Consider the following 18,733-nt stretch of genomic DNA (forward strand, 5'->3'; position numbering starts at 1 on the left):
GGGGGAATGAAGGGAGAGCACCCCTGACCCCGATGGGATGAAAAGGGGATGAAGGGAGAGCACCCCTGACCCCAATGGGATGGGGGGAATGAAGGGAGAGCACCCCTGACCCCGATGGGATGAAAAGGGGCTGAAGGAAGAGCACCCCTGACCCCAGTGGGATGGAGGAAGATGAAGGGAGAGCACCCCTGACCCCAATGGGATGGAGGAGGATGAAGGGAGAGCACCCCTGACCCCGATGGGATGGAGGAGGATGAAGGGAGAGCACCCCTGACCCCGATGGGATGAAGGCAGACACCGAGGTGGGTGCTGGTGCACCCCTGGAGCACCCCTGACCCCCATGGCACGGAGGGGGGGACAAAGGGAGACACCGAGGTGGGTGCTGGTGGTGCCAGCAGCCCTGGCGTGCTCTGCACTCTTTATTCCTCCTGCCCCGAGCCCCCTCCCCGGCAGCTCTGGGAGCAAAGCACCGCGCAAAAGGCGCCCGGTGCCGGCTCCCCGCGGTGTCCCGGCCGTGACCGAGGCTCCCGGTGTCCCGGCCGTGACCGAGGCTCCCGGTGTCCTCCCGTCGCTCCGTGCCCTCACTGGCAGCCCCGCAGGACCCCCAGGGCTTCCCGCACGGCGGCGAAGATCATCCCGTCCAGCTGCGAGGGCGCAAAGAAGGGGCTCAGCACGGCTCACCCCACCCCGGCACCCCCCAGATTTCCCCCCCAGAGCACCCACCTGGGCGCGGAGGCGGCGCGGGGTCCCGGCGGGGCCGCTGCCGAGGTGCCGGAGGCGCACGGCGCTCTCCGGGGACAGGAATTGCTGCTCCACGCTGATGGTGCCGCTGAGGCTCTGCACCTGCCCGGCCGCATCAGGGTTTGCCGTGCCTCAGTTTCCCCGGGGTGGGGTGGGGGGATCGGCACAGCCTCTCGGGGTGGGGAAATCAGGGCCGCCTACCTGGTGGGGAGCCCCGGCGGGGACCAGCACGGCGTCCCCCGGGAGCTGCAGGAGGCTCCAGCCGCTCACCCCGCACTCGTCCCGCAGCCGCCGCCGCAGCGCGGGGTCCAGGTAACGCCCGGGGGGCTCCGCCGTGGCCGCCCCCTCCTGCCCCGGCTCCGGCGCTGCCTGTGGGGTGCCAGGGGTGAGCGGAGCCGGGGGCTGGAGCGGGGCCGGGGGTGGTGGCACCCACCTTGCGCAGGAAATCGCGGATCCGCGCGGCGTCCTCGGCGCGGAAGATGTGCCACAGGGCGCCGGGCCCGCCGCTCTCCCCGAGCCGCTCCCGCTGCGGCGCCTCCAGCTCGTCCGCGTCCGCTGGCAGGAGCAGCTCTGCGGGCACACAGGGGTCAGCGGGATCCCGGGGGGCACGGGGTGGGCATGGGGGGACCCGCAGCCCGGCCCGTACCCCGCGGTGCCGGCGCTGCGTGCGCCAGGACGCTGATGGAGTCGAGCGCTTCCACCGTCAGGTTTTTGGTGCCAAAGTTCCGCTCCTGCGGACGCACGCCTGGAAGGGGATTGGGGATTGGCGCGGCCGAGGGGAGCCCGGTGCCCCCCAAAGCCTCAGTGTCCCCCAAAACCCGGGTAACCACCAAAACCCGGGTGACCCCAAAGCCCCGGTGCTCCCCAAAGCCCCGGTGTCCCTAAAAGCCCCGGTGCCCCCCAAACCCCCGTGCTCCCCGAAGCCCCGGTGCCTCCTAAAAGCCCCGCTGCCTCCCAAAGCCCTGGTACACCCCAAAGCCCAGGGTACCCCCCAAAGCCCGGGTGACCGCAAACCCGGCTGCCACCCAAAGCCCCGGGTACCCCCAAACCCGGGTGACCCCAAAGCCCCGGTGTCCCCAAAAGCCCCGGGTACCTCCCAAAGCCAGGGTGCTGCCCAAAGCCCCGGAGCCCCCAAAGCTCTGGCTGCCCCCCAGGACCCGGGTGCCAACCAAAGCCCCGGTGCCCCCCAAAGCCCTGGTGGCCTCCAAAGCCCCAGTGCCTCCTTAAGCCCCGGTGCCCCCCAAAAGCCTGGGTGACCCCAAACCCAGGTGCCCTCCAAAGCCCCGGGTGCCCCCCAAATCCTCGGAGCCCCCAAAGCTCCGGCTGCCCCCCAGAACCCGGCTGCCCCCCAAAGCCCCGGTGTCCCTAAAAGCCCCGGTGCCCCCCAAAAGCCTGGGTGACCCCAAACCCGGGTGCCTCCCGAAGCCCCGGGTACCCCCCAAAGCCCCGGAGCCCCCAGAGCTCCGGCTGCCCCCCAGAGCCCGAGTGCCCCCCAGAGCCCGGCTGCCCCCCAAAGCCCCGGTACCGCTCTCACCGTAGGCCACGCAGACGCGCGGGCGCAGCCAGCGCTGGCCCCGCTGGCCCCGCAGGTAGGTGGCCAGGTTGAGGCGGCCGCTGGCGCCGCAGTACTCGGGCAGGGGCAGGCTGGCCCGCAGGTTGGTGGCCCTGTGGCGCAGGGGGGTGCGGTGACACTCAGGACCCCCCCACAACCCCACTGAGCCCCGCTGGTCAAGCCAGCTGGCGTGGGGAGGGGACATCGGGGTGATGGCACCCCGTGCTGTCACCCACCGGTTCAGCTCCGTGTCCCCAAAGCCACTCTCCAGCTTCAGCAGGTCCCCGCTGCTCTGCTCCTGCTCGGGGCACGCTGTGGGAGAGAGCCCGGTGCCACATCAGGCACGGAGCCAGGGGTGCACAGCCTGGCTCCCCTCACGCCTCACCCCAAAATCACGCCGGGGACCCCACGGACTCCTCGTCCCCTCACCTGTGCTGGCGGCAAAGCCACCCCAAAACTCCCGGCTGCTCATCCGCACGCGGCTCCGCGGTGCCCGCAGGTTCACCGCCTCCACCTCCTCCTCCTCCTGTCCCGAGGGCTGGAAGGATTCGGGCGCCCACAGCCGCGGCTCCAGCCTCTTCTGCAGCCCTGAAACCAGCACAGGCTGCCGGGGCAGCCAGGGCTCAGTGGGGAAGCTGGGGGGCTCCCGGCTGTCCCCCCAGCCGCACGGACGGGGGGGGGGGGCTCACCTGGCCCTGCCTCCAGTGCTCCTGGAACAGTTTGTAGTCGCTGGCGTGGCCGGGGTCGTGCAGCCAGAGCAGCCCGCTGGGCGCCAGGATGCAGTGGGATGCGGGGGGGTCCGGCGAGCCGGGGGGGCTCAGCTCGGCGCCCGCCTGCCTCTCCTGGATCTTCTTCTCCACCACGCGGGCGATGATGCTGTCCAGGATGCTGGTCAGGCGATTATCCTGGGGGGGGGGGGACGTGATTGGGGAGCCCCTCAGCCCACGCGGACCCCCCCAACCTCAACAGAGCGGGGTGGGCAGCGGGGCACGGGGTGGGCAGCAGGGCACGGGGTGGGCAGCAGGGCACGGGGTGGGCCAGCAGGGCACGGGGTGGGCAGCAGGGCACGGGGTGGGCAGCAGGGCATGGGGTGGGCCAGCAGGGCACGGGAGGGGCCAGCAGGGCACGGGGTGGGCAGCAGGGCACGGGGTGGGCAGCAGGGCATGGGGTGGGCCAGCAGGGCACGGGAGGGGCCAGCAGGGCACGGGAGGGGCAGCAGGGCACGGGAGGGGCCAGCAGGGCACGGGAGGAGCCAGCAGGGCACGGGAGGGGCCAGCAGGGCACGGGGTGGGAAGCAGGGCACGGGAGGAGCCAGCAGGGCACGGGAGGGGCCAGCAGGGCACGGGGTGGGCAGCAGGGCACGGGAGGGGCCAGCAGGGCACGGGAGGAGCCAGCAGGGCACGGGAGGGGCAGCAGGGCACGGGAGGGGGTCAGCAGGGCACGGGGTGGGCCAGCAGGGCACGGGGTGGGCAGCAGGGCACGGGGAGGGCCAGCAGGGCACGGGAGGGGCCAGCAGGGCACGGTGGGGTGGGCCAGCAGGGCATGGGGTGGGCAGCAGGGCACCGGGGGGCCCGAGGGCCGCGGGACTCACGCTGGGCAGGGCCGGTGCCACGGGGGCGAATGCCATTCGCACCCCGTCCTGCCCCAGGCACAGCTTCACGGCGGTGGAGGCCAGGAGGTCGCAGAGGGTCGTGGTCTGCACGGCCCCCCCCCCGCGCCGGGGGCTGCCCCGGGGACGGCGGCCCCCCCTCGGGGCTCTCTGCTCGGGGGAGAACGCGGTCAGGGTTGCTCACGCCGTCCTCCGCACGACACCCCCTACCCAGCACCCCGAAAGGGGACGGGGTGCGGCATCCCTGACCCCCCCGGAGCGGGGCCGTGCCCGCGGCGGGGGGGTCGCAGCCGGCCCTACCTTCCTTGATGGGCCGGGCGGGGTCGGCGGGGCCGTGGCTGCGGGGTGGCAGGGTGGGCACCGCGGCCCCCGGCGGCTCCTGAAACACCCCGGAGCACTGGGGATCCAGGTGGGAGCCACATCCCACGCCCTGTGCAGGGTTGGGGTGCACCTGCACCCCCCTTTTCCCCAGCACCCAGAGCCACCCCCCGTACCTGCCTGCCCGGGGGCTCCGCCAGGCTCTGCTCCGCAGCCCCCTCCCCGCAGGGGCAGTGGGATTCGATGCCAAACTTGACCCTGACCTCGTGCAGAAGCTTCCAGAGCCGGGTCAGGACTGCGGGCGGATGGGGACAGGGGTGTCAACCCCCCGGCAGTGACCAAAGTGGGGTTTTTGGGGCTGGGGGACACACTCACCACGGGTGGGGACGAACTGCGTGGGGACCAGGGATGACACGTGGTGGTCCCGCCCGGGGGTGCACTCCGGTGGCAGCGCCGGACCCTCTGTGTCAGAGAGAGGCTTGTCCCCACTTTGTCCCCGCTGACATCCCCTTTTTCCACCCCTCCCCGTCCCCATACCAGGGCCACTCTCCTCCCGCCTGCTGCGGTGGCAGTCGGGGCACAGCTGGAAGCCACATCTGGCGCAGCTCCAGTGGGAGTTGAAGAAGCCACGCTGGCAGGCGTCACAGAGCTGGGGGGCTCCTTCCCCCCGCCTCCAGCCCGTCACCCCTGCGGGAAACACAGCCTCAGCCTCCCCGTGTCCCCAGTGTCCCCAGTGTCACCCCCACCCTGGTCCCTGCTTACCCCCGGGCCCGCCGGGGGCTCCCGGCCACGTGTCCCTGTCCCTGCGGACGGCGGCGCAGAAGGGGTCCCCCAGGACCCCCAGCAGGTACTTGGCCAGGCAGAGGCTGCTCCCCACGTTCCTGACCCCCACGTTCCTGACCCCCGGATCGGGGCCAGCCCCTTCCAGCAGCTCCCCCTGGGCCTCCCCCAGGCTGCAGAGGCCATCGACGCTCAGCTCCCCGTTGTCCCCCAGGGCGAACCTGCGGGGAGAGGGGACAGAGCCGGGGGCGCTCAGAACGGGGTGATGAGACAAGGGCTGAAAACTTGGGGTGGTGGGGGAGGATGTGAGAAAAGGGCAGGATGAGGAAGGGATGCTCAAAAGTAGGGGGAGGGGACTCCCTAAAGCGGGGTGACAGGAGGCGATGCTCCGAAGTAGGGTGACAGGAGAGGGTGCTGTGAAGCGGGGTGACAGAGAGGGTGTCCCAAAGAGGGGTGACAGGAAGGGATGCTCCAAAGTGGGGTGAAGGCAGGGGATGCTCTAAAGAGTTGGGAGAGAGGAAGGAAATGCTCTGAAAGGGGGTGATACAAGGGGACTTTCCCAAGTGGGGTGATCAAAAGGGATATTCCAAAGAAGGGGATGCTCCACCGCTGCCCCACACGTCCTGCTGGACCCTTTTCCCCCGCCCTGTGAGCTCACCCCGGGCTCACCTGCGGAAGTGCAGCAGCCTGCAGGTGCTCTCGGGGGGCTCCTCCTCCTCCTCCTCGCCCTCGGGGTCCCCCCCGGCGCGGGGGGCGCAGGCACAGCAGCGGGGGATGCTGGGGGGCAGCGCCGTGCAGGGCAGGCTCTGCAGGCACCACGGCTCCCCCGCACGGCTCGGCGGCTCTGGGGACACGGGAAGCGCTTGGGGACACCGCGGAGCCCCATCCACACCAGCTGGGAGGGACTGGCAGCGCCCAAGGCCAGCTTGGACGGGGCTTGGAGCAGCCTGGGGTGGTGGGAGGTGTCCCTGGGGCATGGCAAGGGGTTGGGACTGGATGGGTTTTAGGGTTCCTTCCGACCCAAAGCATTCCGGGATTCTGGGATCCTGTGACTGGCACGCTGCGGCGGGGGCTGGAAACTGGGCCAGAAAGTAGGGCTGGAAAGTAGGGCTGGAGCTGAGCGGAGGTCAGGCCCGGGGTGCCAGCACCTCCTGCCTCGGCAATCCCACCCCAGGGTGTCACGCTGCCCCAAAGGGACATTTCGATCCGTGCCCACCCTGGGAATCGCTGCCAGACCCGGTCACGCCGGGGAAAAACCCCAGCGCAGCAGGTTCCGCAGCCCACACGTGTTCCCAGCTGGTGTTGTGGGCGCCGGGAGCCGGGATGCAAAATTCCCTTGGGATCGGGCGCTGCCCCCGCCCTCTCCCCGGCCCCGCTGCGCATCCTGTGCATCCTCACCTTCATCTCCCAGCTCCATCCTCCTCTCCTCGGGGTCCCCCGCGCTCTCCGTGCCATCATCCGGGCACGCGGTGGCCTTGGTGCCCCTCTTGGCCGCCCCGGCGCCCTCGCCGGCAGGGCGGGGCCCATCGGCGGTGCCGTGGGGGCGTTTGGCCGAGCGCTTGCCCTCCCCGGGGGGCTCGGGACCCCCGTCCCGCCGGGAAGCTTTGGGGCGAGGCAGCGACTGCTCCGAGTGCCGCGTCAGCCACGTCTTCTTCAGCTTGGTGTGGTTGCTGGGGGGGCACGGGAAACGCCCCCCGGCCATGCCCAGGGTGGGCTCGAAGGGGTTGGGCACCCCGCAGCCCACCCCCGGGCACCCATCGCAGCCCGGGGTGGGGCAGAGACAGCCCGGGGGGGGCTCCGGCTTGGCCAGAGCCGCTGGGTAGTGCCCGTCCGCCAGCAGGGGCGAGGGGCTGGGCTCCCCGCGTGCCGGGGGCGAGCCGGCCTGGGCGCTTCGGTAGCCCAGGCGCTCATCTTTGGGCTCCGAGGGCCGGCCCGGCCCCGCGTCCATGGAAAAATCGGCGCCGTGGGGCCGTGCGCCCACCCAGGCCCCCCCGCAGCCCCCCGAGCCGGGCTGCAGGAGGAACAGGGGGTGGCTGGCGCCGGGGGGAGGCGTGCGGGGATGGGGAGCGGGCACCGCCGAGCTGCCCCCCGCCCGGCCATCCCTCCACGGGGCTCCCGGCAGCTCCGGCACCGCCGGCTCCCCCTCCCCGTCTCTGTCCTGCCCTGCTTGGCTCTTGCCCAGCAGCTGCGGCGCCGCGTGGTTCTTGGTCGAGGAGTGGAACCCGGGTCCTTTCTTGGCGTAAAACTCCTGGAAGGGAGCAGAGGTGCGGTGTCACCCCAGCTGGGGGTCCCCGTCCCGCCTCTGTCACCCACATCCCTGCGAGGCGGTGATGGGGAACATTCCGTTCCCCTGCCTCAGTTTCCCCCACGGCCCTGCCAGGCTGGGCAGCCGCCCGGCGCTTCCCGGTGCTCGGGGTTGGCTTCTGGGGTGCCCGTGTCCCCCGCTGCCAGCGTGGGAAAGGAATGGGGAGCCGCAGCGGCACCGGCGGGGTGCGACGGGCGCGCCCAGGGCTGGCAGCGCTGCCTCCCGCCGCCCCCGTGCCGCGGCTCCCGCCGCCGTGACTCAGCCCGGGGGTGGCATCACCCGCGGGGACACCGCGGAGCGCAGCGTCACCCCGGCGGCGCTCGGGGGGCTGGGACCCCCCTGCCGAGCTGTGGCGGGGAGCAGAGGGTTGCGCCCCCCCCCCACCCGGGGGTGCTGCCAGGCCCTGCCCTGGCTGCGGGCGGCAGCGTCGCCTTTCGCAACCCGCCTCTCCCAGCCGCGTTCAGGCAGGGCTGGAGCCGCTGTCACCTCCGGGACCGCCGAGCATCCTCGCTCCGGAGCCTCTCCGAGGTGTCCTACCTTGTTCCCTGAGCTGGAGCACTCGTCGAAGGGGGCCGGAGCGGCCTTGCACCTCGGCGGGACCCCCAGGTAGAGGGGCTGTCCCCAGGCGGGCGCGTAGGGGCCCAAACGCCAGTCCAGGCCGGCGAAGCGCCCGTCGCCCACCGCCCCCGGCCCCTCCGCCCCTGCCCCGCCGAACGGGGGCTCGGCCGGGGGCCCGGTGGGCAGCAGCGAGGACAGGAGGAAGGGGCTGTGCTTGGCCTCCACGAGGAAGGGGCAGTGGCGGAAAGCCGGGGGCTCTCCGGCCGCGTCCCCCGCCGCGCTGCGGGGCTTGCCGGCGGTGCCGGGGCGCGGCGCGTCCAGCCCCGGCACGGGCAGGGGGTAGCGGTGGTACGCGTGGCTGTAGAGGGCCAGCGGGGCCAGCACGGCCTCGGCCCAGCGCGGCCCCGGGTGCTCCTTGCAGGGCTCCCCCCAGCCCGCCTTGGGCTGCCCGTTCCGGGGGGGCAGCAGCGGGGGGAGCTCGGCTCCGTCCTTGGGGCGGCACAGGGAGTCCCGCAGGCACGGCGGGGCCGGTGGGTAGGGGCAGCTCAGGCGGCCACCGGCGAGCTCCCGGACGGGTCCCAAACATCCCTCGGAGCCCCTCCAGGGACATCCTTTCTCCATGCCGTAGCTCAGCTTGCCGGGCTCCGGGTAGCCCTGGAGTCCCAGCTCGGCAGCGGCGCCTCGGGATAAGAGCATCCCGCTGCTCTCCATCGCCCGGGAGTCCTGCGCTGCCTCCGGGGCTCTTCTCCACCGCGCCGGGGTCTCCCCCATCCTCGCGTCGCTGGCCATGCTGCTCCGACACTCATGTGGTGCTCAGCGCCGTCCCGGGCAGGCCGGATCCTGCAGGCAGTGAGGGGGACATTAGGGGGGAACAGCACCCACCCCTGCCCGGGCAGCGCTGCTGGGGAAACTGAGGCACGGGGATGCTTGGGGGCGTTGCTGGGGGGGGCTGCCTTCAATCCCCCCAGCTCCATCCTCCCGTGTTTGGTGGGAGGCGCCCCGGCACGGCGGGGGGATGCCCGGCTCCCGTGCCCCGCGGCATCCGTCGGGACGCACGATCCGGGCGGACACGTGTCTGGGCCGTGTGTCCCCGTCCCATCCCGGCCCTCCTGCGCCCATCCCGGCGGGGCCGGCGGCCGGGACGCACCTCGCGCCCACCAGTCCCTCCGCACCCAGGCTGGCCCCGCGCCCGGCCGCTGGCACCCAGCGTGGGGAGGCCGTGCCCCGCGCAGGTATTCGCCTCCGGCCAGGGCTGGGCTGCGCTTCCCAGGAGGGCTTCCAGCGAGGGGGGAGCTCCCCGCTCGCAGGGGCCCCTCCTGGGAGAAATGCCTGGGGGGATTTGCAGGATTAACCCTCCTCCGGGACCCGGGCCACACGCAGACGCGGGTGCGGAGCCAGAGCTCGCAGCGCCGGCGGTCGCATCCCTTCCCCGTGTCCCCCAGCCCGCCGTGTCCCGCTGCCGGAGCAGCCGAGGGGGACAGAGCCGAGCTCAGCCAGCTCCCGGCCCTGCTGCGGGGTGGGACAGAGCCGCCCCGAGGGTCGCGATGGGGACAGGAGCAGGGTGGGGACATGAGCGTGTGTCCCCAGAGCCGCCTGTTCCCGTCACATCTTCCTCCCAGAGAGGGCAAAGTCCCCATTCCCACGATGCTCGGGCACCGTGCCTGTCCGAGCTGGGGCACCCTGGGGCACAGGGACACCCTGGGGACAGCCACGCCATCCCTCCAGGGCCAGGCTCTCCCACCCAGCCCCATCTCGGGAAGCTCTCCCAGCACAGCCCCGAGGCTGCCCCACCACCTGCCCTCGTCGCGGTCACCCCGAGGGTGACACTGCCCCAGGGTGACGTTGTGCCCTGTCCTCCATCCCAGCCGGAGCACAGGAAGCTGCTCCCGCTGCTCGGCGAGCATCCCCACTGCCCCACAGCTACCTGGAGGGTCCATCAGGGACCCCAGCGCCGAGGACGAGCGGGGTCTCCGCCGGTGACACCGGGTCCCGGAGAGGCGAAGCCGGGCGGGCGGGAGCACCTAAACCCACAGGCTGAAGGGGTCCGGCTCCGGGATCTGGAGGAGGCAGAAAGCCGCCCGGGCGGCCCTGGGGATGTTCTTCTCCTCGTGCTGGAGCTGGAGTTTTTGATCCATTGGCTTGGGAGGCTCCGTGCTCCTCCTGCCTTTCGTCCTGCGAGCTGGGGCTCCCGGCGGGCTGGGATTCGGGGACGGGGGTGCCCAGGGAGCAGCGGCAGCACGAGCGGGACCTTCCCCCGGCTCTAGGCGGCCCTGAGCATCCTGGGGCGATGACCACGGGACAAGGAGGTGGCAGTGGCTCTGCTCCCCACGAGCGTGCAGCCTCCGCCGGCTCCGGCAGCGACTGGGCGGGCGGGAGGGATGCTGGGGCTGCTGACGCCCGGGAACCGGGAATCGGCGCGGTGCCGGCGGTGCCGCCCAGCCCCGGGGGCACCGGCGGCGGTGCCAAGGCGGGCAGGTGTGCTCTGCCCCGTGCGGGTGAAGAAAGCGCCCTTTGTTCGCCAAGGCCGCCCCGTCACCAATGAAAGGCTCCAGCCGCCCGCTCCGGGCGAAACTGGAACGGGAGAAACACCGGGACGGGCCAAAAGTCCCTGTCCTGGTGCTGGGGAGCTGCTGGGGGGGGCATGTCCAGCACGGAGCGTGTGGCCATCCTACGGGATGGGAGTCCCCAGGACCCCAAACCCCTCCGGCTTTGGCCAAAGGTTACAGATCTGGCCTCAAGTCGTGGTCCAGAGCCGTGCCCGTGGCTCCTGCAGCTGCCTGGGGAGCAGGCAGAGCTCCTCGTGCCCCTGCAGACCCCACAGCAGCCGCCTGGGGAGAGCGGGGTGTGCTCCAAGGGGTGCAGGGGGCCTTGTGGAGCACGGGGATGCTGTGACAGCATCCTGGAGGTGCCACCGTGACCGGGGATGGGGAGGGAGTGCCTGGGGCCTCTCATCCCTGCCCTGCAGCCCACCAGGATAACACCCATGGCAGCCGTGCCCACTGGGGTCACACAGATCCCAGCTGTGCCCACCAGGATCACACAGATCCCAGGATCACACAGATTTGAGCCGTGTCCACCAGGATCACACCCATGCCAGCCGTGCCCACCGGGATCACACAGATCCCAGCTGTGCCCACCAGGATCACACAGATCCCAGCCATGCCCACCAGGATCACATCCATCCCAGCCATGCCCACCGGGATCACATCCATCCCAGGTGTGCCCACCAGGATCACACAGATCCCAGCTGTGCCCTGCAGCCCACCAGTATCACACCCATGCCAGCTGTGCCCACCAGGATCACACAGATCCCAGCTGTGCCCACCACATCACACAGATCCCAGGATCACACAGATTTGAGCCGTGCCCACCAGGATAACACCCATGCCAGCCGTGCCCACCAGGATCCCACAGATCCCAGGATCACACAGATCCCAGGATCACACAGATCCCACCTGTGCCCACCACATCACACAGATCCCAGGATCACACAGATCCCACCTGTGCCCACCACATCACACAGATCCCAGGATCACACAGATCCCAGCCATGCCCACGAGGATCACACAGATCCCAGCTGTGCCCACCACATCACACAGATCCCAGGATCACACAGATCCCACCTGTGCCCACCGGGGTCATACAGATCCCAGGATCACACAGATCCCAGGATCACACAGATCCCAGCCATGCCCACGAGGATCACACAGATCCCAGCTGTGCCCACCACATCACACAGATCCCAGGATCACACAGGTTTGAGCTGTGCCCACCAGGATCCCACAGATCCCAGGGTCACACCCACCCCAGCCATGCCCTGCTGCCCACCAGGCAAAAGCCGGGACCCTGTGTGTGCCCCCACACCGTTCCCAAACCCCAGGACCCCCATCACGAGGACACCCGACCCCAAACCCACCAGCACCCACTGCAGACGAGCCCTGGAGAGCGAGCAGCAGATCCAGGGGGGTCTCCCAGGTGGACCCCCCCCCCGCTCCTGGGCTCCCGAGGGGCTGGCACTGATGCCAGCAGCGCCGTGCGGGTTTATGTAACCCGCGTGTGTCCCCGGGACGTGCCCGCCTTACATAAACCGCATCCCTGGGCACGGCTGGCCCGGCACGGCTCGGCACGGCTCGGCAGCGGGCAGGGGGCACGGGAGAAGGGCTGAGGGCAGGCCGGGGCCCGCGGGAGCCCAGCAGAGCCGCGGGCTGCCCGCAGCTCAGCAGCTTCCTCGCGGTCCGGTCCCGCTGGGAGCTGGCAGCGGGGGTTAACCCTTGCTGGGCACGGCTCGGGCCACCGCGTGCCACCGGGGTCACCCGGCCGTGCCAGCTGGCCCCATCCCATGGCCGGCCATAGCGGCACCCCCGAGCCCTGCTCGCCCAGGAGGTTTTGGGGTGCTGCTGGCTGCACCCAGTGGGTGCCAGGGAACAGGGAGGGGACCCAGACAGGGCTCGGGGCGAGGGAGAGCCCGCGCCTGCCTGCGATGAGAAGGTGCTGAAAGACGAACTCTTCCCGTGCCCTCCCTCCGTTCCTCAGGAATGATGGATCCGGAAGGGCTGGCACGGAGCTGGCAGCCGGGAGGGACCCCGGGGAAGGGTCCGCAGCGTCCCGGCGTGCCCGGGGGGCTCTGGGGGTGCCCGGGCATCTCGGGGATGTCGCGAGGGAGGGGACAGGTGGGGAGAGGGATGGACGCACCACGCCGAAAACACCAAGGAGGGTCGGTGGCAGCCATTGCTGGGGCAAGGAGCAGGGGGATGATGGAGGGACAACGGGGAATTTCCCACCATGCACCGGGGCAGCATCCCTGGGCACTGTCCCCTCCCCACGCCACGCTGCCCTCGGAGTGCCAGGCAGCCTGAAGCCCTGGTGGTGCCTTCCCGGGGCCAGTGCGGTCCCCACGGGGTAGCCACGCTGTGGGACGCTCTGTTGGGGCTCAGCCACTGCTCCCCGATCCCAGGAGCAGATCCGTGCCTGCTCCCACAACCCCTGGCCGGGTCCCTCCACACCCTGCCCGTCCCAGCGCGACCCCCAGAGTGAACGGGGGGGGGTCCAGGCTGGGTTTGAGTTCTGCCAGCTGGGAGATAACCCCCGAGGGGTTCTGCCTTGGTGGCTTGGCACAGAGCTCCGAAATCCTTGGTTTTGCCCCAAATCAGAGGGCGAGCAGAGGGACGGCAACACCCAGGAGCCGAGTGCTGGCCAGAACGCCACCGCGGGAGGCCGGAAACTCCCGAATTAGAGACCTTGGCATCCCTGCCCCGCTCCAGCATGGGGGGGACGCTGTGGGGACGTGGGGCGGAGGGACATTGTCCCCACGGTGTCCCCTGGGATCATGGGGGGACGCTGTGAGGACGTGGGGTGGAGGGACAGTGTCCCCTCGGTGTCCCCTGGGATCGTGGGGGGTTCTGTGGGGACGTGGGGCGGAGGGACAGTGTCCCCACGGTGTCCCCTGGGATCGTGGGGGGTTCTGTGGGGACGTGGGGCGGAGGGACACTGTCCCCACGGTGTCCCCTGGGATCGTGGGGGGTTCTGTGGGGACGTGGGGCGGAGGGACACTGTCCCCACGGTGTCCCCTGGGATCGTGGGGGGTTCTGTGAGGACGTGGGGCGGAGGGACACTGTCCCCACAGTGTTCTCTGGGATCGTGGGGGGTTCTGTGGGGACGTGGGGCGGAGGGACACTGTCCCCACGGTGTCCCCTGGGATCGTGGGGGGTTCTGTGAGGACGTGGGGTGGAGGGACAGTGTCCCCACGGTGTCCCCTGGGATCGTGGGGGGTTCTGTGGGGACGTGGGGCGGAGGGACACTGTCCCCACAGTGTTCTCTGGGATCGTGGGGGGTTCTGTGGGGACGTGGGGCGGAGGGACACTGTCCCCACGGTGTCCCCTGGGATCGTGGGGGGTTCTGTGAGGACGTGGGGTGGAGGGACAGTGTCCCCACGGTGTCCCCTGGGATCGTGGGGGATCCCAGTGCAGGACAGGGGATCCCCAGAATGATCCAGCGCTGGCGGTGGGGGGATGGATGAGGGTCCCCCAGAACCTCCCTGCTGATGTCCCAGCAGGCTCCTGCCAGCCCCATCCCGGTGCCCACAGCACCCGCCCGGACCAGGGCACCCCCAGACCCACAAACCGCCTCTGCCCGGGGAAGAACCCAAAATCCAGCTTTTTCCTCATGCAAAATGGATCCCCGCTCCGGCTTGCCCGGAGAGCGCACACAGAACCCCAGCCCTTCCTCTTCCTCCTCCTCCTCCTCCTTCCTCCTCCTCCTCCCAGCCCCGGCACAGAGCCCGGCACGCACCTACCTGCCTCCACCGCGGCGCAGGTGAGGAAGCTGAGGGCGCAGGCGGAGGAAGCAGCCCCGATCCCCCCCACCCCGTGCCCAGCACCGGGCGCGGTGGCCGGGAGAGCTTTTGTTAATCTGCACCCGGCGCTTAAATTAAAAAAAAAAAAAAAGAAAAAAGAAAAAAAAAAAAAGGAAAAAAAAAAAACCCCACGTCAAACCTTCAGGAGTCTGGAGGCTGCGGCGGAGCGGAGGGCACGGGAGGACACTCACTCCCACACGAGCAGCTTTCTGGGAATTAGGGCCACAGCCCAACTGCTCTGGCAGCCTGCGCTCCCCTCCAGCCCTGGCTGCCGGTACGGCGGGGCCTGGGCAACCTCCCCGGTGCCGGTGCCGGTTCCGGACAGCCTCAGCGGCCCCGTCCGGCCCCGCCGCCGCAGGGTCGCACGCTTCTCCCGACCCTAATCTCCCGCTTTTCCCCAGGGAGGTGAGTAAGCATCGCTAATCCCGCTCGCTTCGCTGCCGGGGACGGACGAGCCGCTCCCCCCGGGGCTGCGGCCGCTCCCGACGCCCCCAGGGCGCCCTGCCCAGCCCGGGTCGCCCCTTCCCCGGGTGCCGCACGCCCTCGAGGCGAAGCTTGGGATGGACGGAGCGAGGAGAAGGAGCGAGGAGAAGGAGAGAGGAGAAGGAGAGAGGAGAAGGAGCGAGGAGGAGAGAGGAGAAGGAGAGAGGAGAAGGAGCGAGGAGAAGGAGAGAGGAGAAGGAGAGAGGAGAAGGAGAGAGGAGAAGGAGAGAGGAGAAGGAGAGAGGAGAAGGAGAGAGGAGAAGGAGCGAGGAGAAGGAGAGAGGAGAAGGAGAGAGGAGAAGGAGAGAGGAGAAGGAGCGAGGAGGAGAGAGGAGAAGGAGAGAGGAGAAGGAGCGAGGAGAAGGAGAGAGAAGAAGGAGAGAGGAGAAGGAGCGAGGAGAAGGAGAGAGGAGAAGGAGAGAGGAGAAGGAGCGAGAAGGAGAGAGGAGAAGGAGCGAGGAGAAGGAGAGAGAAGGAGAGAGGAGAAGGAGAGAGGAGAAGGAGAGAGGAGAAGGAGCGAGGAGGAGAGAGGAGAAGGAGCGAGGAGAAGGAAAGAGGAGAAGGAGGGAGGAGAAGGAGCGGCTGCTCCGCGTCAGAGGGCACGGCGGGATGTCGCATCCAACCCACCTCTGCCGGTGTCCCCCATGCCGCTGTGCCAGCCCCGCGCGCGGCCCGGGAATGCCGGGGGGGACGCAGGAGGACCCGGAGGCGATGGATGCTGCCGGATGCTGCCGTCCCCGCATCCCTCCTTCCCGAGGAGGACGAGCCGTCCCGGCAAGCCCCGGTGCGGGGGCACGGTGCCCGTCCTGTGCCACCCCCTGGCCCCCCCCTCCACGTGCCCGGGACTCCTGTTTACCCAGCGCCAGGAACCGGCTTCAAATACCTTGATGTAATTAAAAGCTCACCCCGGGGCCAAGGGCTTAGGACGGCAGCCAGGGACACGGGCAGCCCGCTGCCACCTGCGTGCCGCACCGGCAGGGCTGGCAGCTGCCCGCGCTCCTGGCAGCACCTACCTGGCAGCGCCCGGCGGCTCCTGCCCTCAGCCCGGGCCCCTCCGGCGATGCGGTGACACGGATCCTGCTGCGGGGACGCGGGACAGGAGCGATGGGCAGCCCCTGCTCGCTGCCTCGGTTTCCCTCGGCGGCTGGAAATGCTGTGCCTCAGTTTCCCCCGGTGGCCGCAGATGCTGTGCTGTCCCCAGAGCGGCGTGCCCAGCACGCCCTGGAGGTGGTGCCCAGCTCCCCACCAGCCTGGGGATTGCGGTCCCCAAAAAGTCCTCAGCCCAGCGCCCGTGGTGTCACGGCAGGGACACGGAGCCGGAACCGTCCTCGGGCCAGCGCGGGCTGGCTGGGGACAGACGGGTCCCCGGGGGGACAGGCGGCTGCGGGGAGGAGCGGGGGGGATGCAGCAGCGTTCCTTCAGCTGCGTCCTCCCACACTCCCGTCACCTCGAACGCCCTTTCCCCGACCCCTCCCGCCACCGCCGCGCTTCCCACCCGTCATCCTCTTCCTCGCCATCCTCCTCTTCCTCCTCCTCATCCTCACCAGCGGCTCACCGGCAGCCTGGGGGCATGTGCGCGCTTGAGACACGGTGTGGGGGCGCAGCGGGAGCCCCCCCCCCAGAACGAGGAGGGGAGGTCTCACCTGCGCGGCAGCGCTGGGGAGGGACCGGGGGGGGGGTCTCATCCCCCGCGCCCGCGGCTCCTCAGCCCGCCCTCGCTGCCCTCTGCGGCGGGAGGCAGCTGAGAGCTCCCGGGGCTGCCAGAAAAGAGGCTGCGTTTAAACAACAGACATAATTATGCTTTTGATACCGTCTGCTAAAAATACAGCGCGGTGCCGCGCGGGGAGCCATGTGTGCGCGGCCTCACATGGCTCCCGGCCCCAACAGCTGACTCAGGCCGCGGCCACCGACAGGGGACAGCCGTGGGGGGAGCCCCGTGGGGAGCGGGGGGGTCACACCCTCACCCGGGACCCCCAAACAGCCGGTCTGGGGGGGAGAAGGGCAGCCCGGGGGCGGCAGGAGCATCCCACAGCAAAGGCAGCGGAGGGAAATCAGCTGGGGATGGGGCAGGGAAGGAGGGGGGGGGGGGGGTTGCAGGAGCGTGGATGTCACTCGGTGGGTTTTGGGGGGGGGCTCGGGCTGCTCCCGGGGGTGGGGGGGGGCTCGGAGGATGTTGGCGAGTGCAGTAGGGGGGCAACCCCAAGCACCCGGCAGCTCCCCGGGGAGGTAAATCCCGTTCGGGAGGAATGACCCCAATTTCCCTGAGCCTGCACCGCCCGGGGAGAGACAGGGGTGGGTGACACCCCCGCAGGGCCCGGCCATGGCACCCCCGGCCCTCCGGGAAGGGGCAGTGAGGGCACCACGGCCCGGGGTTGGCAGCACAGCATCAGCCGCGTCCCTGACAGCTGGCACGGAGCAGCCCTGCGTCACCCGGTCCCCTGCCAGCTCCCGGGGATGCAGGCAGGGAGCCATTCCCTGTGTCCTGTCCCTCCCTGTCTCGTCCCCAGCCCCTCTCCAGCTCTCCCGGAGCCCCTTCAGGCCCTGGAGGTGTCCCTGGAGCTTCCCTTCCCCAGGTGAGCACCCCCAGCTCTCCTAAGCTGGCTCCAGAGGGGCTCCGGTTTTGGAGCATCTCCGTGGCCTCCTCTGGACTTGCTCCAGCAGCTCCACGCCCCTCTGATATTGGGGACCCCCGAGCTGCAGGTGGGGTCTCACCTGAGCGGAGCAGAGGGGGAGAATCCCCTCCCCGAGCCCGCCGGGAATGCAGCCCCCGAGCCCTCCCCCCTACTGATGTCACCTCCTTCACCCCCCCCAGTCCCACTGTCCCCCCCACTCCAGCCATGCAAAGCCTGCCCGGGGGTTTGGGGTGGCACAGGGGGTCCCCACAGCGGTGCCAGCCGGGGCTCAGCCTGGCACCCCCTCCCCGGAGGGGACGGTGGCAGCGGGCGAGCTCAGGTCAGGCGCTTAAACTGCTGTGCTGGGGCGGTGCCAGGCGAGCCGGGGGGGATTAGGGCTTTGCTGATGCAGCCTGGCACTGGCCCGTGCGCTGACACAGCTGGGATCAGCGCTGGCACCGCCGGAGCTGCCTCGGCCCCGGGGGGGGACGGGCTGTGCCACCCCGCCCGGCTCCTCCTTGGGTTTCAACCCCCCGGGGGACACACGGATCTACCAAAGCAGGACAACAAAACTCCTTGTTCCTTCCCAGGCGCCCGCTTTCCCCTCCTCGGAAGGCGCTGGTGTCGTGCCTCAGTTTCCCCAAGCTGCGAATCCCTGACCCCGCACTCAGGGGATGCAACACGGCGCTGCTGTTAGCCCACCTGGGAGCACCCCAACATGCAAGAACCCCCCCCCACTTTTGACCCCCTGGTGGCCCCAGCAGCCTCGCTGGGCCGTATCCTTGGAGGAACCGCGCTCCCTAAGCGGCTTTAGGGGGATTACAGGCAGCCCCCTGGCCCTCGCTGTCCCCACCCAGCCTTCCTTCTCGGCTGCTTTAAGTAATCGTCTCGCAGGCAGTTTTACGGGGCTAATCCAGCCACCTCCACCTAATCTGCTCCAACACCCCTGCCTGCCCCGGGCCGCCCCGCAGAGCCCGGCCCGGGCGGGCCCGGACGCTCCCGCTTGCCCTGGGAAGACCCCCGAGATCGGGCGGCAGCCAAGGGCTAAAAATACAGCTGGCCCCAGGGGCGAGGGCAAGGGAGGATTGGGAGCGAGGGGATTGATGCCAGGGAGCAGGGGCACCGCGGGACAGGGCAGGCCACAGAGTCACCTCGTGTCACCCCCGCATCGCCCACCCCGGTGGGGGATGAGCCCCCCGGGAAGGAGCGGGGTTTGCCGGTGGGATGGGCCGGGGAGAGGGGACAAACCCGGGGATGTCCTGCTGCTGCTGCCACGCCGTGGGGGACGCGGCTACTGCAGGGATCCCGGCTCCCCGGGAAGTTTGGGAATGTCACCGGCGGCCTCGGGGACATAAAGCGGGTGGCAAAAAGAGCCTGGGAGATGCCCGTGAGGAGCATGGGGTGGGATTCCCAAAGATTCCTT

At 70.3% G+C, this 18,733-nt stretch overlaps 1 protein-coding gene across 1 annotated transcript; it reads right to left on the bottom strand.

The window, feature by feature from the left end:
* Positions 1 to 482: 482 nt before the first annotated feature.
* HR (HR lysine demethylase and nuclear receptor corepressor) lies at positions 483 to 10,143 on the bottom strand. Its single transcript, XM_053966698.1, is given in 20 exon segments — positions 483 to 644; positions 724 to 843; positions 943 to 1,110; positions 1,175 to 1,311; positions 1,388 to 1,486; positions 2,276 to 2,406; positions 2,530 to 2,605; positions 2,723 to 2,897; positions 2,983 to 3,198; positions 3,885 to 4,004; positions 4,006 to 4,052; positions 4,203 to 4,281; positions 4,397 to 4,515; positions 4,596 to 4,682; positions 4,758 to 4,907; positions 4,983 to 5,221; positions 5,670 to 5,844; positions 6,399 to 7,248; positions 7,843 to 8,703; positions 9,788 to 10,143. Coding segments are annotated over 19 exon segments (3,861 nt in total). The 5' UTR covers positions 8,653 to 8,703; positions 9,788 to 10,143; the 3' UTR covers positions 483 to 581.
* Positions 10,144 to 18,733: the final 8,590 nt, after the last annotated feature.

Source organism: Vidua chalybeata, chromosome 28 (genome assembly GCF_026979565.1).
Source record: "Vidua chalybeata isolate OUT-0048 chromosome 28, bVidCha1 merged haplotype, whole genome shotgun sequence".
Taxonomy (NCBI): Eukaryota; Metazoa; Chordata; class Aves; order Passeriformes; family Viduidae; genus Vidua; species Vidua chalybeata.